Source organism: Balaenoptera musculus, chromosome 16 (genome assembly GCF_009873245.2).
Source record: "Balaenoptera musculus isolate JJ_BM4_2016_0621 chromosome 16, mBalMus1.pri.v3, whole genome shotgun sequence".
Classification (NCBI taxonomy): domain Eukaryota; kingdom Metazoa; phylum Chordata; class Mammalia; order Artiodactyla; family Balaenopteridae; genus Balaenoptera; species Balaenoptera musculus.
This window is the reverse complement of record NC_045800.1, coordinates 71,114,859-71,133,889: the sequence shown is the minus strand read 5'-3', so window position 1 is coordinate 71,133,889 and position 19,031 is coordinate 71,114,859. Positions and strand designations below refer to the sequence as shown.

At 38.3% G+C, this 19,031-nt stretch overlaps 1 protein-coding gene across 4 annotated transcripts in view; it reads right to left on the bottom strand.

Annotated features, from left to right (window-relative positions):
- Positions 1-6,473, bottom strand: part of RTKN2 (rhotekin 2) — a 193,079-nt gene extending 186,606 nt beyond the window's left edge. For all 4 annotated transcript variants that reach the window (XM_036827905.1, XM_036827904.1, XM_036827906.1 and 1 more), the window contains exon 1: positions 6,197-6,473. In XM_036827905.1, the coding sequence (XP_036683800.1) occupies positions 6,197-6,256 (60 nt within the window). In that variant the 5' untranslated portion in view covers positions 6,257-6,473. The remainder of the gene's footprint in view (positions 1-6,196) is intronic.
- Between the last annotated feature and the right edge of the window lie 12,558 nt (positions 6,474-19,031).

Below are 19,031 nucleotides of genomic sequence, written 5' to 3'. Positions count from 1 at the left end.
CAGACCAGGGCTCGAACCCGTGTCCCCTGCATTGGCAGGCAGACTCTCAACCACTGCGCCACCAGGGAAGCCCTATTTTAGTTTTAATAGTCACCATTAAACTACTAAATCATTTTAGTTCTGAAAGTCTTTCATTCTGTACAATGATCTTAAAATGGCCTGGCTCTATAAACAAGTTTCATATGTAACATCAAAATTCTATAAACTGAAATGTACTGTTCTGATTTAAATTCAGTGACTTTTTAAAAATTATAAATCACTATCATCACTCTCCTTCTACAGGAAGAGGTCTGAAGTCCATCAAAGGTTCCCTATTGCCCATAAAATGAAGCAAACATGATAAAAGTGGTGATGAGAAACTAAAAAAAAAAAAAAAAAAGAAATATGTCTGACAAAAGAGTTACTTTGATAGAGTAAATCATAGAGGTTTCAATGCTCTTATTCCTGGAATTGAATTCTTCCTAATAATTTTACATTCTCCATGCTACCTACCACATTACACCACATGCTATATAGTAAAGTTCTCTAAGTAAGCTTCAGGCCCATACCCCCAAAATATTTTTGTATATCCTTCCTGTGCTAATAAACTCTCATTGTTTTTACCATCAAAAAAAAAAAAAAAATTATAAATCACTAGATACTCTTCAATATACTACAAACATGTAATAATGCTTCAGTATGTCTATTTCTAAAAATGAAGAGATCATCCTAGCTTCTGCAGTTAAAAAAAAAAAATGAACGTTATAGTTTACCTTTTAACTGGAATAAAATTTATATCAAAAATCTGAATGAATCTAATAACAAAATTTCCAGATATTGAAAGGACAATCTTTTCAAAAAGAAAAGCTGAAAGTTAGAGCAATAGTCTATGATTACCCAAAAAGAAAAACTGCAGATGATTTAACTTGATTATCCAAATCAATCAAATGTACTATTCACACGCAGAAAACAGATCTGTTTAATTACCTTCTGTAATTACATCATGTAATCGCCACATAAAAACCTTCTTTTGTAGTATAACTCAAAACATGTACTATATAAATGTAGTCATTTGCTGCTTTTCCTTCTTTACACGACTGAATTTCAACAACTCCATCTCATCTTTTTATGACTTGTCAGTCCCAAAGTAAATTCTTCTTTAATGTAATTAGTAATCAATTATAAGAATTATCTATGTGACCCATATGTCTATAGAAATAAACTCTGGCAGGCGGGTTAGTACTGGAGAGTCTACTTAGGGAGAAACTTGAAAGTGGGATGAATAACTTTACCCCACAACTCAAATATAAACGAATACCATCTGGTGCCATTAAATTCAAGTTTGCTTTTTAAATACTACAGTCAGGCAGCCAGTTCAAATACTACAGTCAGGCAGCCAGTTGAAGGACTAGCACAGTCCTTCTTAAAGCTGGCTGCACATTAGAATCACCTCAGGCAGAGAGGAAGGGCCTTACAAAAGTACCTAAGCTTATGACCTACCCCAAAACAATTAGGATCTCTGGAGGTGGAACCTGCTCTTTTTTTTTAAGTTCCTCTGGTGATTCAGTGCACAGCCACCGCAGAGAACCAGGGCTGCACTACTTGAAATTCGCCAGCCATCTGGAAAGTTGCAACAACCTTTAGAAACCAGTAGGTGGCCAGAGACAACACTAACGAATCAGTTTGGACTTCTAAGGTTTCCATCCGGTAAATGAAGATCGTCTTTCTTCATCACTTATTGATAAAGACTTCATAAAAGTAGAGAGGTTTGGGATATAGTGGAGAAAGGAAATGTAAAGTCAGGGTTTAAAAAAAATTACAGTATTTTTAAGATTAAATATTCAGTAAGGAAATGAGCTATAGCTAGCACATATTATATTAGAATTCTGTCCTTTAGAGCAGGGGGCAGCAAACTATAGCAGGGCCAGTGCCTGTTTTTGTAAATAAAGTTGTACTGGAGCACAGTCACGCCCATTTGTATTGTCTATGGCTACTTTCAAGCTACAAAGGCAGAGCTGAATAATTTCAAAAGAGACTGTGGCCCACAAAGCTGAAAATATTTACTATTTGTCCTTTTACAGAAGTGGTTTGCTGATCCCTAACCCAGCCAAATGAACATACTTAGTAAACTATGACCTTACCTCCCCTGCTCTACACTGAGTGGATGTGGATCTGGGAGGGCTGACAGAAGAGGGATAAATTAAGTGTATGCATTTTTTTTTAAATTGGAGTATAGTTGATTTAAAATGTTGTGCTAGTTTCTTTTTTTCAACGCATTCAGGGTGAAAAAAAGGACCATTGTATTAGCCAGTTTTGTGTTCTCCATAAAGTTCTTTTTTTTTTTAAATTAATTAATTAATTTATTTATTTATGGCTGTGTTGTGTCTTCGTTTCTGTGCGAGGACTTTCTCCAGTTGCGGCAAGCGGGGGCCACTCTTCATCGCGGTGCGCGGGCCTCTCACTATCGCGGCCTCTGTTGTTGCGGAGCACAGGCTCCAGACGCGCAGGCTCAGTAATTGTGGCTCACGGGCCTAGTTGCTCTGCGGCACGTGGGATCTTCCCAGACCAGGGCTCGAACCCGTGTGCCCTGCATTGGCAGGCAGATTCTCAACCACTGCGCCACCAGGGAAGCCCCCATACAAGTTCTTTTAGTATAGTATATACTATAATATATAGTACACATCTATACTTTACATGCAGAGAAAACATCTCTGGTCAAGCAAACTACTCTAACCAAGAAAAACATAATGGAGTCAAAGGACTTGTTTTAAGTTAAAAAGGGGTACAGAGTGCTCCTAGGCTAGGAGTGATGATGTCTAGTGCGAACCACAGTGAGAACAGTGATCATGTAATGAGGCTGGCACTCAATGGTGATGCTTACTGACCTCAAAGAGGAGGAGCAGGGAGCGAAAATCATCACTGCCTCAACCATATAATGGCAGAGTCAAGACTGACTAGGGTCCGTGACAAAAGCATGCTTCCCTGTGTGCATCCCTCTTAGAAGTGTGTGAATTCAAGCCTCCAAGAAGAGCGGGGAATGGGGAGAGAGCCTTCCTTTTGTTATTTCTTCTTCAATTTTCTAAATAAGGGCTTGCTATCAGGTCAAACAGAAGCCTTATCTCGTAGGTATTTAAAGTCAGGCTGGTAAAAATAAATGGATAGGGCAAGGCTAAGAATGAAACAGATGACTTAAACGTGCAAACTTAGATAATGTAGAAAACGGAAATATACTAGATTTTAAGAGCTAGAATGGCACAAAGGAAGTACAAAGAAAATGGCTTTAGTGTTGGAATTAAGCACTGACTAAAAAAAAGAAGAAAAAAAAAAAGAAGTTGGGCTGCTGGTAAGAAAACTGTAGTAATCCAGATAGAAACTATCACCCACCTAATGGGTATAGTTAAACCATGTTAGCTAAGAGACCAAGATGAAAAAGATTGCAGAAGAGTATATACAGTATACACTCTTTCCAAAAGAAATTTTGTGTATTTTAAGAATTGTTTACATACAGAGAAAAGTCTAGACGTTGTTAACAGTGCTCATTCTGGGGAATGGAACTGGAGAAAGAATTCTTAAATTCATGTTTCTATGTTTACTTTTCTGCAATGAGAAAATATTATTTCTCGAATTTTATTTTTATAAAGATTTCAAAAGCTTAAACATTTGTAAGAAAAGGTAGGTGGCTGCCCCAACCATTCAGATGAATGGGACAAAAGATAATAACAAAAACAGTCATCTCTCAAGCATGTATGAGTGCTAGGTACTGTGGTAAGTACTTTAAAGAGGTTCTCAAATTCCAACAAATTTCTGTGATAAGCAGTTTACCATTCTACAACTGCAGAAACTGCAACTTAGAAAAGACAGGTAACTTATTCAAGGTTGCACAACAAACAGAGTTGGATTTTACCTTAATCTGACTCCAAAGCCAATATTCTATGCTGTGAGTAGTCACAGATGACTCTAAGGTTTGAGTAGAGGTGTTACACTAGTGAGTGACCATCTCAAAATCTTTGGTGCTATCCCTATCTGATGGCAGGTTCATTAGGATCAAAGGAAACACAAATAAAAAGTCAGTGTTAGTCAAGTATAAAATTCTCTTACTGACCCTCAATATTCCTGTTAGGTTAAAACCTATTACTAGTTTGCAATTTTTCTCCAAGATCCAAACAGAAAGAATTCCACAACTCAATTATTTTAATTTGTTGCTGCCTAAGAATCTTTAAGTAATGTACTTTCCTACATGTAAATAATCCAGCAGTTATGTATATTTAGATATTTCTTTTCATTCCATGTAGCTAAACTTCTTTTATGACCTTATCCTCTTATCTCTTTTGTACCATACAAAAACATTTACTGGTGCACACAGCTCAAGAAATAAGACTTCATCGGCCTCACCAACACCTACATGGTAAGTGCAAGAACCTCAAGATCACCAATTCACTAGAAACCAAATTTAAAAAAATAATTAGTACAATCAAAGGGAAACGGAGCAGGACCCTGTGGTCCTTGCCCCCCATGTCCTCAGCCTGCCTTTTTGCCTGTGGAAAAACTTGAGTCAAACGATAAGTTTAATCAGAGAAGTGAGAATATGCAGAAGCAAAGAAAAGCAGTCAAACGGGACAAAACAATAATAATTTAGTCAGTAAGCCAAGTCACGGGCCTTCAGTTCCTGCTCAAGGGCTATAGGTAATATTCTGAGCCACATCCTGGGAGCTGTCTGATAGGTACTGAAAGCCTCAGCAGGTGGTCGTTAACTACATGGCGACCAGACTGCGGCCGGCCGTGACATAAGCTGCCAGAATCCGAGAACTGGCCTCAAAGAAATGGGAACCAACCAACCCTGGAACTGAAGATTAACTGTGCTTAAAATAATCACGACGACGCTGGTCAGACCACTGCAAGACCAATTTCAAGACGGCTGTCACAGCTGGCTGTGCCGTTTCCACATGTGGCCCCTCCCTCTGTCTACAGAAGCTCATGTCCAGCGGTTGTCAGTGCGGGAGAGTCAGCCTTTGGACAGGCGTCCAACACCGCACCCCACCACCCCACCCCGGCCTTCGCCGGCATCCAAAACAAAGCAAACTTTCCTTTCCACTAATCTTGCCTCTTTATTGGCTTTTGAGCAGCCAGCAGCCGGGCCCCAATTTCGGTAACAAAAGTACATAACAGGATAGAACAGAAAAGAAACACTCTGCATCGAAATGTTTGAAATTTTTGAAAATACTGGCATAACACAGCATAAATTACTGATAAAGTTACTGCCCTCTTTGCATAACGACTCAAGGTCTTGCTTTCCTTTTCACAGCATTATGGAGACTTCCTAACAGTCTTGCATCTGCTGAGGGTTCTAAGGTTTACAGAAAAGAAAATGGGTTGCTAAGCAAAGATAATAGGTGGGACCATACAAAATTGCTAATATTCTACCAATTTTGACCTACAAAACTCGGAATTTCATATGGTTTAATCTACTTTAAAAATAGGTAAAACAAGGTGGAGAGTCAACTGGAAGTGGAGATCCAGCTCAAAGACATCAGAGTTCGAAGTCCCATCTTTTAAGTTTTCTTTAAAGGTTAAGAGTGGAAAGTATAAACTTTTAATAACTGCCAAGAAATAATGTTGGACTATATTAAGTAGAAAGGTTCCTAACACACATTTTACACGGATAAATACCACACACCAAACTTCTCTCCTATCCAATTCAAAAAGAATCCACTATAAGACCAACTTTTTCTCAAGTTCAGGGGTTGCAGTTTACTTCTCCACCCCGCTCCACCAAGTTTATACTGTGTGTAGACAAAGCTCCTACTGTGATTGTGCTTTGCATCAAATCTAGTAATAAGCAAAGTGTCCTCCACGGGCCTCGGGTGGGCTTCCGGGAAATCCCGGGGCTCCCATTCCCCCTGCGTCACCCACCCGTGCAAAAAGACAAGCGTCCCAATCCTGGGAGGAGGGGCGGCGGACAGGCGCGCCCCAAAACGCGCTGCGAGACTCCGGCGTCGCTTCCCCATTCCAGGCCTGTTTCCTCCCTAAGAAAATTGGGGGCGGGGGTGGGGAGACGGGAACGGGGAGATTTCCAAGCTCCATTAGGGCCTCAAAAGTGCAGTCGCCTAGTCCTTTGTTCCTGGCCACGGCGGAATACGAGACGCGAAGGGGGGGTTTTCCCGTCGTCCAGGCAAAACGAACGCTTGAGGACCTGAAGCCGGCTCCCTTCCTCACTCACCTGCTGGGCGGGAAGCCCCGCCGGGCGGAGCTCGGGTCCCCTCAGGATCTGCCCCTCCATCACCAGCGCCACAGCCAGGGCCGCCGCCACTCTTCCAAAGGTAAGATTTGAAAAGCCCGCCCCTGGCTGGAACAGCGGAGGACGCCAACCGCCGGGACGTCCCGGCCGTACCAAGTCCCGGCGCAGGGGAGGGGGCGAGGGGGCCTGCGAGCCGGCGCGCGCACGCGCAGTGGGCGCGCTCCGCGCCGCCCGCGCCTGAAGGTTGCAGAGACCCGAGTTCTCAGTGCCCGCTGGACAATAGGGAGCGGTGGGCCGACTTAAGGCAATGCTTGGGGTGTGGGCGGGCCTGGGACAGGAGTGGGCGGGGTCGTGGGGAAAGAACTGGTCACTGAGCGCACCTGACCTGGTGCACGATTTCGGCTGCTGGTTTTCAAGGCCAGCCTTTTGCGCGGGGAGCTTTCGGCCTGCATCCCACCGTAGGCCCTCCAAAGCGCTCGGGGTGGGCTGACCCAAGGCTGCAGTCCCTGGACTCCCACAGACAACGCGTGGTCTCACTCCCAGAGAACCAAATGACACTGCCCTCAGCGATCACTCTAACACACAGCGCAGATTGTCACCCGGGGTCACTTAGAGATCATGGCCTTATTAATTAATCAGGCTGGTGAGACACCGTGTCAGGCATTTCACAAGCCCTTTTCTTTTGTCCACAGTGTTTCTTTGTAATTCCAGATGCCCCTCCCCCCAGCCGAGTTGTCTGTTATTTCTTGCAAAAAACCTCTTTCATTACTCTTTTCCCACCAACGTCCAAAGTGACAGCTGAATGAGGTATCATTTCCCCAGAGTCCCATTTCTTGCTGTCCCTAAAGACCAATATAAAGACCCTTTTAATCATATTGGGAAACTAATTATTGGGAATTAAATATAATGGCAAAGCATGGAATCTTTAAAAATCAAAATTGAAGTGCCAAAGATTTCAGGCCTTTGTAAGCTCTTTAAAAATCCACAGTCCTGGGCTTCCCTGGTGGCGCAGTGGTTAAGAATCTGCCTGCCAATGCAGGGGACACGGGTTCGAGCCCCGGTCGGGGAAAATCCCACATGCTGCAGAGGAGCTACACCTGTGCGCCACAACTGCTGAGCCTGTGCTCTAGAGCCCATGAGCCACAACTACTGAGCCCGTGTGCCACAACTACTGAAGCCCACAAGCCTGGAGCCTCTGCTCCACAAGACAAGCCACTGCAATGAGAAGACCACGCACCACAATGAAGAGTAGCCCCTGCTCGCCGCAACTAGAAAAAGCCCGTGCACAGCAACAAAGACCCAACACAGCCAAAAATAAATAAATAAACAAATTTATTAAAAACAAACAAAAAAAAAATCCACAGTCCTTCCCTTGAAAAGGCAACAGAAGTCTCCTGGCTTCTGACATTTTTTTCTCCTGAGGGCAGAATCTATCAAATCAACCCTCCCAGCTCACCTCATAAAGGCCTAGGTCACTTTTCATTCCATATATAAAGTGATTGTTTATTTGCCTGAGACAGTCCTTGTTTGGGTCTGTCGTCCCAATGTCCCACAAATCTTGTCTTGTCCTAGGCAAAGTGGATATTAAGTTATGTGTTCACATTATCCACAAGGCTTTTTTAAACCAGTTAGTTTGGAGATGAACTTGTGAAAATGTAAAGAATGCCCTTTCTCTCAAAAGGGTAATTTGCCTCTTCAAGGCCCTGGACCAGGTGACACTAGAAGCTGCCCATCTAAGAATGGCTCTCCCCTTACATTGGGAATGTATGGGTCATTAGGGATGACCCATATCCTTACACACAACTATAAAATATGTAGAGTTCAAAACTACCAATACAGAGTTCAACTCATTCTCTCCAAACACAGATCTGAATTCTAGAGTCATTAGGTACCCTTCTCCCCTTATGCACACCTTTCTCTTATGCTTACCACTTTGTGGTATAATTATCCCCTATTCAAAGTGAGCCTTATGAGCCTAGTATAGTACCTGACTCAAATACACACAGGGTACTCGTTATCAGCCATATATTATTTCTCATATACACAGCTCTCAGACTCAGAACAAAATACTTAGAGAAACCATCACTTCATGGAAACAGGACCAAGCCAACAATTTTTTTGTTTGTTTGTTTTTAAAGAATTGTTTATTTACTGAACCTGGGGCAGATTAGATACACAACCAATTTTAAATTTACATCTTTTAACTCAGTTTTAACTGTGTTTACGCACACACACACACACACACACACACAAAGGCGCGCGCACGCGCAAATTGGCATGCAACAGTTGTCCTAAGGTAAAACACAGTCACCTTAAACTGATGCAAGTATTTTCACCCAAGGTTGAAAAATCGTTTATCCTGAACATGAAAATCTGTAACAAATTTAATTATATAAAACTCCTTACTTGTAGTTTTCCCCTTGTGAAATTCCAAAAAAAAAAAAAAAAAAGAATGTACAAGTAACTAATATAGATCAGTCACAACGTAATCGTGGATCATCCCCACACCAAAACCAGATGCTCCTTTAATTTTAAAGGAGACCATCATCAGAGACCACGAGAAAGTCATTTTGTTTTATACGAAACAAAATTCACATGTGCCAAAAAAGCAAGACCCAAGAAAAACAAAAACAAGAACCTTAGTACTGACAGTGATGCTCAGTACCCTAATTAAAGTAGCAAAAATGCCACTAATCAAAAATAAAATAGCAAGCCAACAAATTTTAAATTGGACACTGATGTAGGAATATTTGATGAGTAAATACTAGGTATATAATTGGAGATGCATTTACACTACAAAAAAGAGACCTAGGAAAGGTCATATTTAGTCATTATCTGTAGAACAGACAGTTGCTATTAAAACTTTTCTCTTTGGAGAAGAAGATACAATGAGGTTCTATCTCTTTATTGTTCATCAAGGGATGTACCCAGGAAGTGCTTAAGATACAACTATTATATGGTGATTAAAATACCTCAGAGTAGGAATGCTATTTCTTTATTTATACTCAGGTCCTTTCTTATTACTGCTAATTTCATCAAACATAGTTTTCTCTGGTGTATGTGATGTACATAAAAATTGAATAATCTATGAAAACTACCAAATGATTAAAGGTTTCACATGCAGTAGTTTGATCAGCTTGAGGGTGAATGAACAAATTTAACAACTCCCAGAAAGTAAGAAGTACTACATTTCACCATCCCAAATGTTTGACAGGTAACACTTGGGCATCTCTCATTTGAGAGCTAACATCCCACCCTCTTGGGCTCCCACAGTAGGTGGATTCTCACTCAACTGCCCAGGTGTAGGAGCTTCAGCCAGAGGTTGAGTGATGGAATTACTGTCCTATCAATATCACTTCCCATTATAAATTCAACATTTAATACTAATTATAAGTATTAGTTATAGCTAATACGACAAATAAATAATATTTAGTAATTAATAAATAAATAGAAAATCAGTATTTGACATAAATAGGACAGCCAATTTAGATAATACTAATAAATATTAAAGTATATTTTTCTTCTCTTTATTCACTGTATTCCTCTTTTTAACTCTCTAAAAGGCCAAAAGAAAGAAAAATACTGAATTTGAAATCGGCTTTCTTACATAATAGACCCATTACTTTCAAAAATGTGATTTGCCCCAGAACAGGTAACTGTCGTGGTTTCTAGTATCCTCCTGGACATTCTTTTTTTTTTTTTTTTTTTAAGCACTTTTCTTTTTTATAGCTACTTTATTTATTTATTTTATTTTATTTTTGGCTGTGTTGGGTCTTCGGTTCATGCGAGGGCTTTCTCTAGTTGAGGCAAGTGGGGGCCACTCTTCATCGCGGTGCGGGGACCGCTCTTCATCGCGGTGCGCGGGCCTTTCACTATCGCGGCCCCTCCCGTCGCGGGGCACAGGCTCCAGACGCGCAGGCTCAGTAGCTGTGGCTCACGGGCCCAGCTGCTCCGTGGCATGTGGGATCTTCCCAGACCAGGGCTCGAACCCGTGTCCCCTGCATTAGCAGGCAGATTCTCAACCACTGCGCCACCAGGGAAGCCCTGGACATTCTTTTTTTTAAAACCCTATTAAAAAATCATCTTGGTGCTTCCTTTACTCATCTGGATACCTACATTATCTTGTAGGTAACGAATTTAGAATGAACTTCATAGACTAGAGCTGTATCTTGAATTATAAACATAAAAAAGAAGGAACTGAAGTAAAGATGCCAAGCAGAAGTGCAGTATTTGCTTAAATGAATAAGCCATAATCTATAAACAGCTGAAGCATCATATAATCATAAGGAGGATATGGAGTACAGAGTCTGAGGACTTATTAGCTCTATGACCTTGGGCAAGCCACTCAGTGTCCTTATCTATAAAACAAGTATAATAATACCCAACTTCTCTTTTAGAAGTTGTTGAGAAACTCAAATGAGATAAGATTTGTGAGAGTGCTTTGTAAACTGTTTATCCCACATAAACATGAGGCATTGCTACTGCAGGAAGAAAACATCAGTACCTATGAGCAAATGTACAGGACCTGAGGAACACTGAGAACTGAATGAGAAAAGCTTATGTGAATAGGGTTGGATATATTCAAGATATATTACCCACCACTGAAAAATAATACCTAGATTATATAGGGAGAATTCCTACAAATCAAAAAAAGTCCAAGTGGAAAATGATCAAAAGTTACGGTAGGCACATATTACAGGACAGTAAATCCAAATGGCGAATAAAATGTGAAAAGTTGCTCAACTTTATCATTAGTTTTAATCTGTAAAATTGAGATAATATTTTATAGTCACTAGATTGGTAAATAATAAGTTTGATAATACTAAGGATTGGTGAAAATGAAAATGAAGAAGATATTATCACTGGTAGAGGGGATGTAACTTTGTTCAATCACTTTGGAAAAAAATTCAGAACTATCTTACAGAGTTGAAAATGTGAATACCCAGCAATTCCACTCTTAGGTCTATATATCCTTAGATAAACTCTTGCAAATGTGCACCAGCAACACTGCTTGTAATAACAAAAATATTAAGACAATCCAAATGTTCATTTCAGGAGAATGGGTAAAAAAATTGTGGTGGGGGCTTCCCTGGTGGCGCAGTGGTTGAGAATCTGCCTGCCAATGCAGGGGACACGGGTTCGAACCCTGGTTTGGGAAGATCCCACATGCCACGGAGCAACTGGGCCCGTGAGCCACAATTACTGAGCCTGCGCGTCTGGAGCCTGTGCTCCGCAACAAGAGAGGCCGCGATGGTGAGAGGCCCGCGCACCACGATGAAGAGTGGTCCCCACTTGCCGCAACTAGAGAAAGCCCTCGCACAGAAACGAAGACTCAACACAGTCATAAATAAATAAATAAAAGAACGTGAATAAAAAAAAAAAAAAAAAAAAAAAAAAATTGTGGTGATTTACCCAATGGAATATTATATATCAACAAAAATGAATGAACCATAGATACATGTAACATCATGGCTGAATCTTAGAAATACTGAATGAAGAAAGCAAGTTGAAGAAGAGTACATAAAATACGTAATTTTTATAAAGATGAATAAGAGAATCTAAACAATACATTGTTTAGGAATACATACATATAGTTATGTATGTATTTAAAAGTTTATATTTAAAAAGGAAGAGAGTGCTAAAAACAAAACTCAGGATAGTGACTATCTCTGGGAGAAAGGCAGTGGGATGGGATGGAAACAGAGCATGCTTTAGTAATGGTAGTGCTTTAATTCTTATGTTGGGTGATGGGTTCACATGTATTCATTTTAAGGTTTACCTGGTAACTTACCTAAATGTTACATATATTCTTTTGTGTGTCTTAAACATTTCATAATAAGAAATACTTCTAAAACATTTAAAATATTCTTGTACAAGTTAAACAATGGTGATAATGTATGGTATTTTAAAAGATACTTACTTGACAAAATAATAATAAATTTTTTGGCTGACAAAATTTAATTTACATTTAATTCATTTCCAGTACATTTTATACTATGTGACAGTTAGAAGTACAACCGTAACGCATTGGTGCCCATGCCCAGTGAGAGACAAGAACTGGCCATGTGGATTTATCTGTGAACACTTAAGAGCCGCTGTTTAGGAGCTTGGGTGGGGGGTTGGGTGGGTGGAATGTGCAAAGGATGAGAGGTTCTGTCAGCAGGTGGGGACGAAATTAGGTGCAATTTGAGTTATTACTGTTAACGTGACATGCATATTACACACAGGCCTAAGGACATTCGAATGGCGTTAAAATCAGAGGGCTCCATACTGAGCAAGCAAATCAGCCAGAGGAATTGGTTTTAGGACTTGAATCAGTGAACCACAAACTATAGCACACAAAGACCTTTTCAGGGTTTATATAGGCTTGGGCAGTTTTAAAGGAATCATCATCATGATCTTCAACTTATGTTCCCCATCCTAACGGCCTGCCTGCTCTCTAGGCTTCACATAAGGCCCCTTTTCACAGCCACCTGTTCCCACTTGACAAAAGAAAGGCATCACTTTTACCCATTCCTACTGCATGCCCCAGGGTATAAAAGCCATCTGGGAGCCAAAGGGACAATTAAATTTATTGGTATTGATGTTGCTATAAGCAATGAACCACAGGCTTAGGGCTTACATTTATAAAAATGAAAACCAGATGTGGACTTGATGTTGAAAGCTGGCTCACTCTAGCATTATTTAATATTCACCCATGGATACATAAACTAATTGGAGGGAAGAAGACGCTCATCCATCTCATTATGAGGTTCATCGCCAGGAAAATTTCACTTTTGATGTTTAATATTGATCCATTATAATTTGTAATATACTTATTTTGTTTTTATCAATTGTGTACTACTAATAATTTTAATAATGCAACCCAAAAGAAAACTCTTGACAGTTAAATCTTATTTTTACATGAAATGTAAAAATGTATAAAATTCCAATTAACATGCATATGTTTGCTGCAGAGAAACATGATAGGATGAGCAATAAAGACCCCTCAAGCATAAAAATATTTTATACGAGCATAAAATTCTGTGGAGGAAGTGGAATAAAAATACAAGTTCAAGTAGGAAAAGGAACACTAAAACTTCCAACTTATAGATTAAGTTGTTCATATATTTAAATGGTGGCTGGATCTTTGACATTTTGGATTCCACTGGATACACTAAATAAATATGTTTTAAATTTTAAATTATATTTTTTTCAATACATCAGCAATTACATCTTTTGTAACTATTTAGATGTATGCTAAAACATAACAGATGCCGCCTTAAAAAATATGTAAGGGGTAAAAAGTTTTTAAAAATTCTTTTACGTGTTTTGCACGAAAATGTTTGAAAACTGCTGACTTACATATCTAATAGCATCACGCTACAATACTCAGACCCATCTATGTTTAACAGAGGGCATACCTGCAGACTCACCTCCTCAAATTTTTCTAATTCTGCTTCTTCCACTCCCCACCTCCCCTCACAGTCTCTCATATGCACCCCTAGTTTCCAAGACAAACCCAGCTCCTTCTCTAGGTAACTATTTTCTTTAGGCGCATTAATGCCATCAATTAGGTTAAAGACAAACCCTTCTCTTCCTGCTTTGGTTCTTTTAAGGTTCTCTTTCTGGATATGCACCATTGTTTTCTCCGTCTCAAGAGTATCCAGCCAACATACTAGGCCTGTGCTCTCTCACAAAACATTTTGAATCAGCTTTTCAAGTTCCAAAGAAATAAAAAAGAAGCCTACTGGAATTTTTATTAGAATTGCACTGAATTTAGAAGGAAATGATATATTTAGGTTATTGGGCATTCCTATCCGTGAACATCACATATGTTGCAAATTTAGATTCTTTAATGTCTTTCACTAAAGTTTTACAGTTTTTTCCACATAGGCCTCGCGTATCTTTTGTTCCATTTCTGGATTCCATGTATCTCTTCTTGCTATTGGAAATAATGCTTTAAAAATATGTCTTCGATTTGTGGTTAGTATATAGAAATAAAACCGATTTTCATCTTCTGGTTTTATATCCAGATGCCTTGCTAAATTCTCTTATTATTTCCAATAAATTGTCTGTAGGTTTTGGGGGGGTATTCTATGTAAATGACTCATTGTGAATAATAACAATTTTGTTTCTTTGTTTTCTAATTTTCCTTATTCTTTTTATCTGACTTAGTGCAGTGGCTGAGACAGGCAGCCATTATAGTGTTAAATGATGTGATAGTGGGCATATTTGTTTTCTTCACGATTTTAAAGGAAATGTTTCAAACGTTTAACTCTTTATCTCACTAAGTATACATTGTTCAGCTTGTAACTTTGGATTTATTTTCTCCATTCTTAAGCATTAACTCTTCAAAAATTGCCTTTCCTCTGTTCTCTCTATTCTGTCATTCAGGGACCACAATTAGACAGAGGTTAAACCTTATTCCATCGTCGTATTTATTGTGTTCAAATCCAGCTAATCTCGACTTTTTTCCAGAGAGGATTTGCCTATGCTTCTGCTTGGAGCCAAAAGGCTCTAGGTACCTAAGACCAGTCAGGCCAGATTCTTAAGTTTAATATAAGGTTCTCAGGTACAGGTCCTTCTACTTGCCAGTGACAAAGCAAAACCCTTTGTGTGTGTGTGCATATGCATGTGTGCACGTATAGCTTACAGCTCTGGTTTCAACTCAAGGTTTTTTTGTTTGGTTGGTTATTTTTGTTGTTATTCTAATTTTAGTCCCTTAGAGATTTTTCTTCTTTCTGGAGATCTCAGCAATGCTACAAAAGTTATATTTTATGCAAAATTTATGTTTCATGCAAACTTAATAGTGAGAGGAACCATTATTCATGAAGTCCACCATGCTGCTGATATAGAAGTCCACAAGAAAGTGTATTTGAACACCACAAATATAAGAAGTAAATAATTACAGAATAAAAAGCAGTCAAATTGCACATACTTGATTTTAAGGAAAACTCACCATATTATCTTTGCTTTTCTCCTTCTGCACATGTAGCCACCTGAAGAAGCTGCTCAGTGTCCTAACAAGGTCATATTCTGATGCTCACTTTGAATGTGTCCAAAACGGAAAATGGAAAAGACAGCATTTTTCAAAGGTTAGAACAGAGAGCCATGGAGAATAAATGGACTGGGAAGCCCCTTCCAGGTCTAATCAAGGAACATTTCTCTCGTCTTGGGATAAAGGATCCTTACAATATCTGCCTACTGGGATTTCACACCTGCTACACACCAGCAACTGCTGTGTCTCCTATTTTTCTCCAGGGAATAGTTATTGAGGTTACCCTGAACACAAGTTTACCAGTGTATACTGGATGTTTAGGGAACTGATGACTTGCCTTTTTAGTTCATAAGTTTTTTGGATCAAGCAGAGCCACACTCAGACATGAAGCATGTTTCTTCCTGACGTAGGGACTACACTGTATCACCCATAGATTCTGCTCTTTGAACTTGATGTTCTCATTGAAAGGCACTTCTGGGTTTTCTCCTTCAGGGACAGGTGAGTACATATTGCCTATAGGAAGAAGAGTGAATTGAATGTTTAGTGCCTAATAGGACTGACTGTTGTAATCAGTGACATTCACAAAATATTTTTGGTTTGGTTCCCTTGCTCCTAGGTTTGCCTGTTTGCAGTTAACTGTGCCTATGAGCCATGCTTTGGCTGATGAACCATGAGCAGAAGTGTCTGTGCAGCAGCTTTAAGAGAAAGTATGTGATTTGCTATAATTTTCTTTCCCTCTGTCCCAGTGACAGGCAACCTAACAGATAGTGGATGGTACAAAATCCTGGGTTTCGGAGTGAGAGAACTGGAGAACCCACAGACATCTATTGATGGACATATATTAGGAGCAAGAAATACATCTTTGTTGTTTTGAGCCTCTGGATCTGGGGATTGTTTGTCACTACAGCATTACCTAGCGCATCCTGATTGATACAAGTACCAAACTAAGAGATGGTATTTAAACTATAGTCTTAGCCCTGCCACCGAATATCTATGCACCAAGTCACTTGACATCTGTAAATGTAAGTTTCATCACTTGTGATATAGGATTAATCATTCTTCCCTTGTCACTGGATTTTTTTTTTTTTTTGGTATCCAGTTATTTGTGAAAGTGTTTGAAAAATGTAAAGCATGTGCAAATATATGCCAGTAGTATCATTAACAACACTGAATTGGTTTATTCTCCCCTGTATAATCCTAATCCCAAGAAGAAAACATTAGGGAAGTTATGAAAACTCTAGATTTAAATCAGATAACAGTGGAATGAATGACTTGATAATTTCAGCATGAAGTAGTAATATTTCCATCTAAAGTAGCTAAATAACTATGCACACCTTCTTTTACAACCATAAACTTCTTTAAAGAGTCTTTAATGCTTTTGAAATTTTATTGTAAGTTAAAAAGTTGTGACTAACAAAAGTAAAACCAAAGGTAATTTTAGAAGAAAAAAGTTTATTTTGGCCTTAGAATATATTACATTTTTGTTTTGTGTGATGTCAAGGTGAGCACTGAGTTGGCTTGTTTACCACAAATTTCAGAGTCAAGCTTATTAAACTGCTTTGTTTTCAAACTCCATCTGCCTTTCCTTCACCCCCGCATTCTGAGTTCGAAGGGCTTGACCCTTGTCTTCCATTGAGATCCTCACATTAGAAAGAATGAATTATAGAGTCCTGTAAAAATGCCGTTTCTATTATTTTCTGAAAACTTAAAGGTAGGAGAATCCTTTGACCACTTTGCAAAGTGTGTGAGCCAGTTGAGATGTTCTTCACTGGTTAACAACGGCCGTAAACTGGTCACTAGAGCTGTCCGTGAGAGAGAATTCTGGGTCTTATGGGAATGTTATTTTTGGCTTGCCATTTGCTGTGTTATGAATGGCCAGGAAGGTAGGGTGCGGCTCCATGCTAATTCTATAAAGTGCTAGGTTGACTGGTGCTATCACAGTAATGATGATGATGTGTGATGAATAATTATACATGAAACGCTGAGTTACTTCTTCAAATCATTTCTCTGCTACTTACAGAAAAATATTCATTTTGTAAAACATGCACTAAACTCTTTAGTTGAAATAAGTAAAGTATAGAATAGTATATAGTATAGCATTAACAAGAAACTTGCCACTTGTAACTCAAATAATGTGGCTCTAAGTTCTTGAAAGGACATTTGTGCATGCCAAAGCATATAGTCATTAGATGTACATCTGTATTTTTTAGGTCCTAACAATATCTTCATCTTTTGGAGTTTCATTTTGTTGCTTTGTAGATGTTAGTATAACAATGTCACTCTTTCTCCCTAGCATAGTATAAATAAAACCCGAGATTTTACATGCAGGTTTAATGTGTAGCTTCCTTAATGTGTAGCTCTAAATACTTTGAAGAATTCTATGTACTAATCATACACTTGGTTTATACTTGAAAAATATCTAACCAAAATATTCTTTTAAATGTTGCTGTACTGAGAAAGGATATTTATACTAAATAGAAAAGATGAGGTAGTTTCCCTGTTGAAAGAATTTTCTTCCCAATGCCTAATATCTTATTTTTCTGCATAGTTTTTATTTAATTGAGTTCTACTTCACATCTTTGCTTAATAGTTTCTTATGTTCAAGCTAATTATAGAAATTACATACAAAATGATATGTATTTTATTACCTAATGTGAAATTAGTTTCCCCTTTTGCACATTATATTTATTTACTGAAACTAAATTTGCCTCTATTAACTGTGTTTCAAATTCATAAAATTAAAAAAATTAAAATAATGGTTAACAAAATCAGGATTACTATAAGTTAATTTTTAACATACTGCAGTTTTAACAAATATAAGTTTTATAAGTTGAAGATGTCTGTAGAATTTTCAAAATTCTTAAAAGCCCTTAGTTTATCTTATTTTTTTTCTATGCCTTAATTCATTAATAGGGGAGACAAACTAATTGTTGACTAAGCATGTTAATCACCTTTTTTATCCAAACTGATAATGTCAATCACCTTTTATTATTCAAACAAAATATTTCCCCCTGAAAAAATGTAGGTTGTCCCAGAAAATTCATCTTAATAGAATAACAGATTAGATTTATTAAATAAATAGAAGATCTTACAATACATATTTTGAATATGAGAATGGTTTAGTAATTATCACCAGATGAACGAGATAGATGCTATACTATGTTTTTCTAAGGTATAGAATAAAATGTATTGTGTAACAATGTTAGCAAAAAAGATCTGGGTTGATGTCAATTCTTTATGGCTTATCAGGTCAGAATTTTTGTGACTATTACTAAAATGTACTATAGGACTTTCAGAGCAAAAAAGATTCAATCACAGAATTTTAGAAATTAGAACAAGCCTTAGAGATTATCTATCTAGTTCTATTCCACAATTTTATAGAAGAGGATAGAAACAATGTAATGATTATAAAATGTTATAAAAATAACAAAGAATTTACTTCTTATTAAATACCTTTAATATGCTACTGAGGCATACTGGCAATCTCTTCCTAAAGATCTTTAGTAATATGATAAATTGCTAGCTTTCATTTATTATGTATTTGTATAAACATTGATATATACTATAAGGCATCTTAAGGTGCAATTCCTATATCCGACAAAAGAACATTTCATAAAGTGGTTTTCTGATGTGGCCTTTTTGATGATAACATTTACTGAAGGACATGAATTGGTTGTTAATGGTTGGCTACCATAATATTTTTCCATCACTTTAAAATGACTGCTTACAGTATTGGTAAAGGTTTCACCCAGGTAGCAATTTATGATTTCCCCAATGGCCATCTCCTCATGTTCATCAACATCAACAGAAATATATGAAAGGCTCCTGCTATGGTTT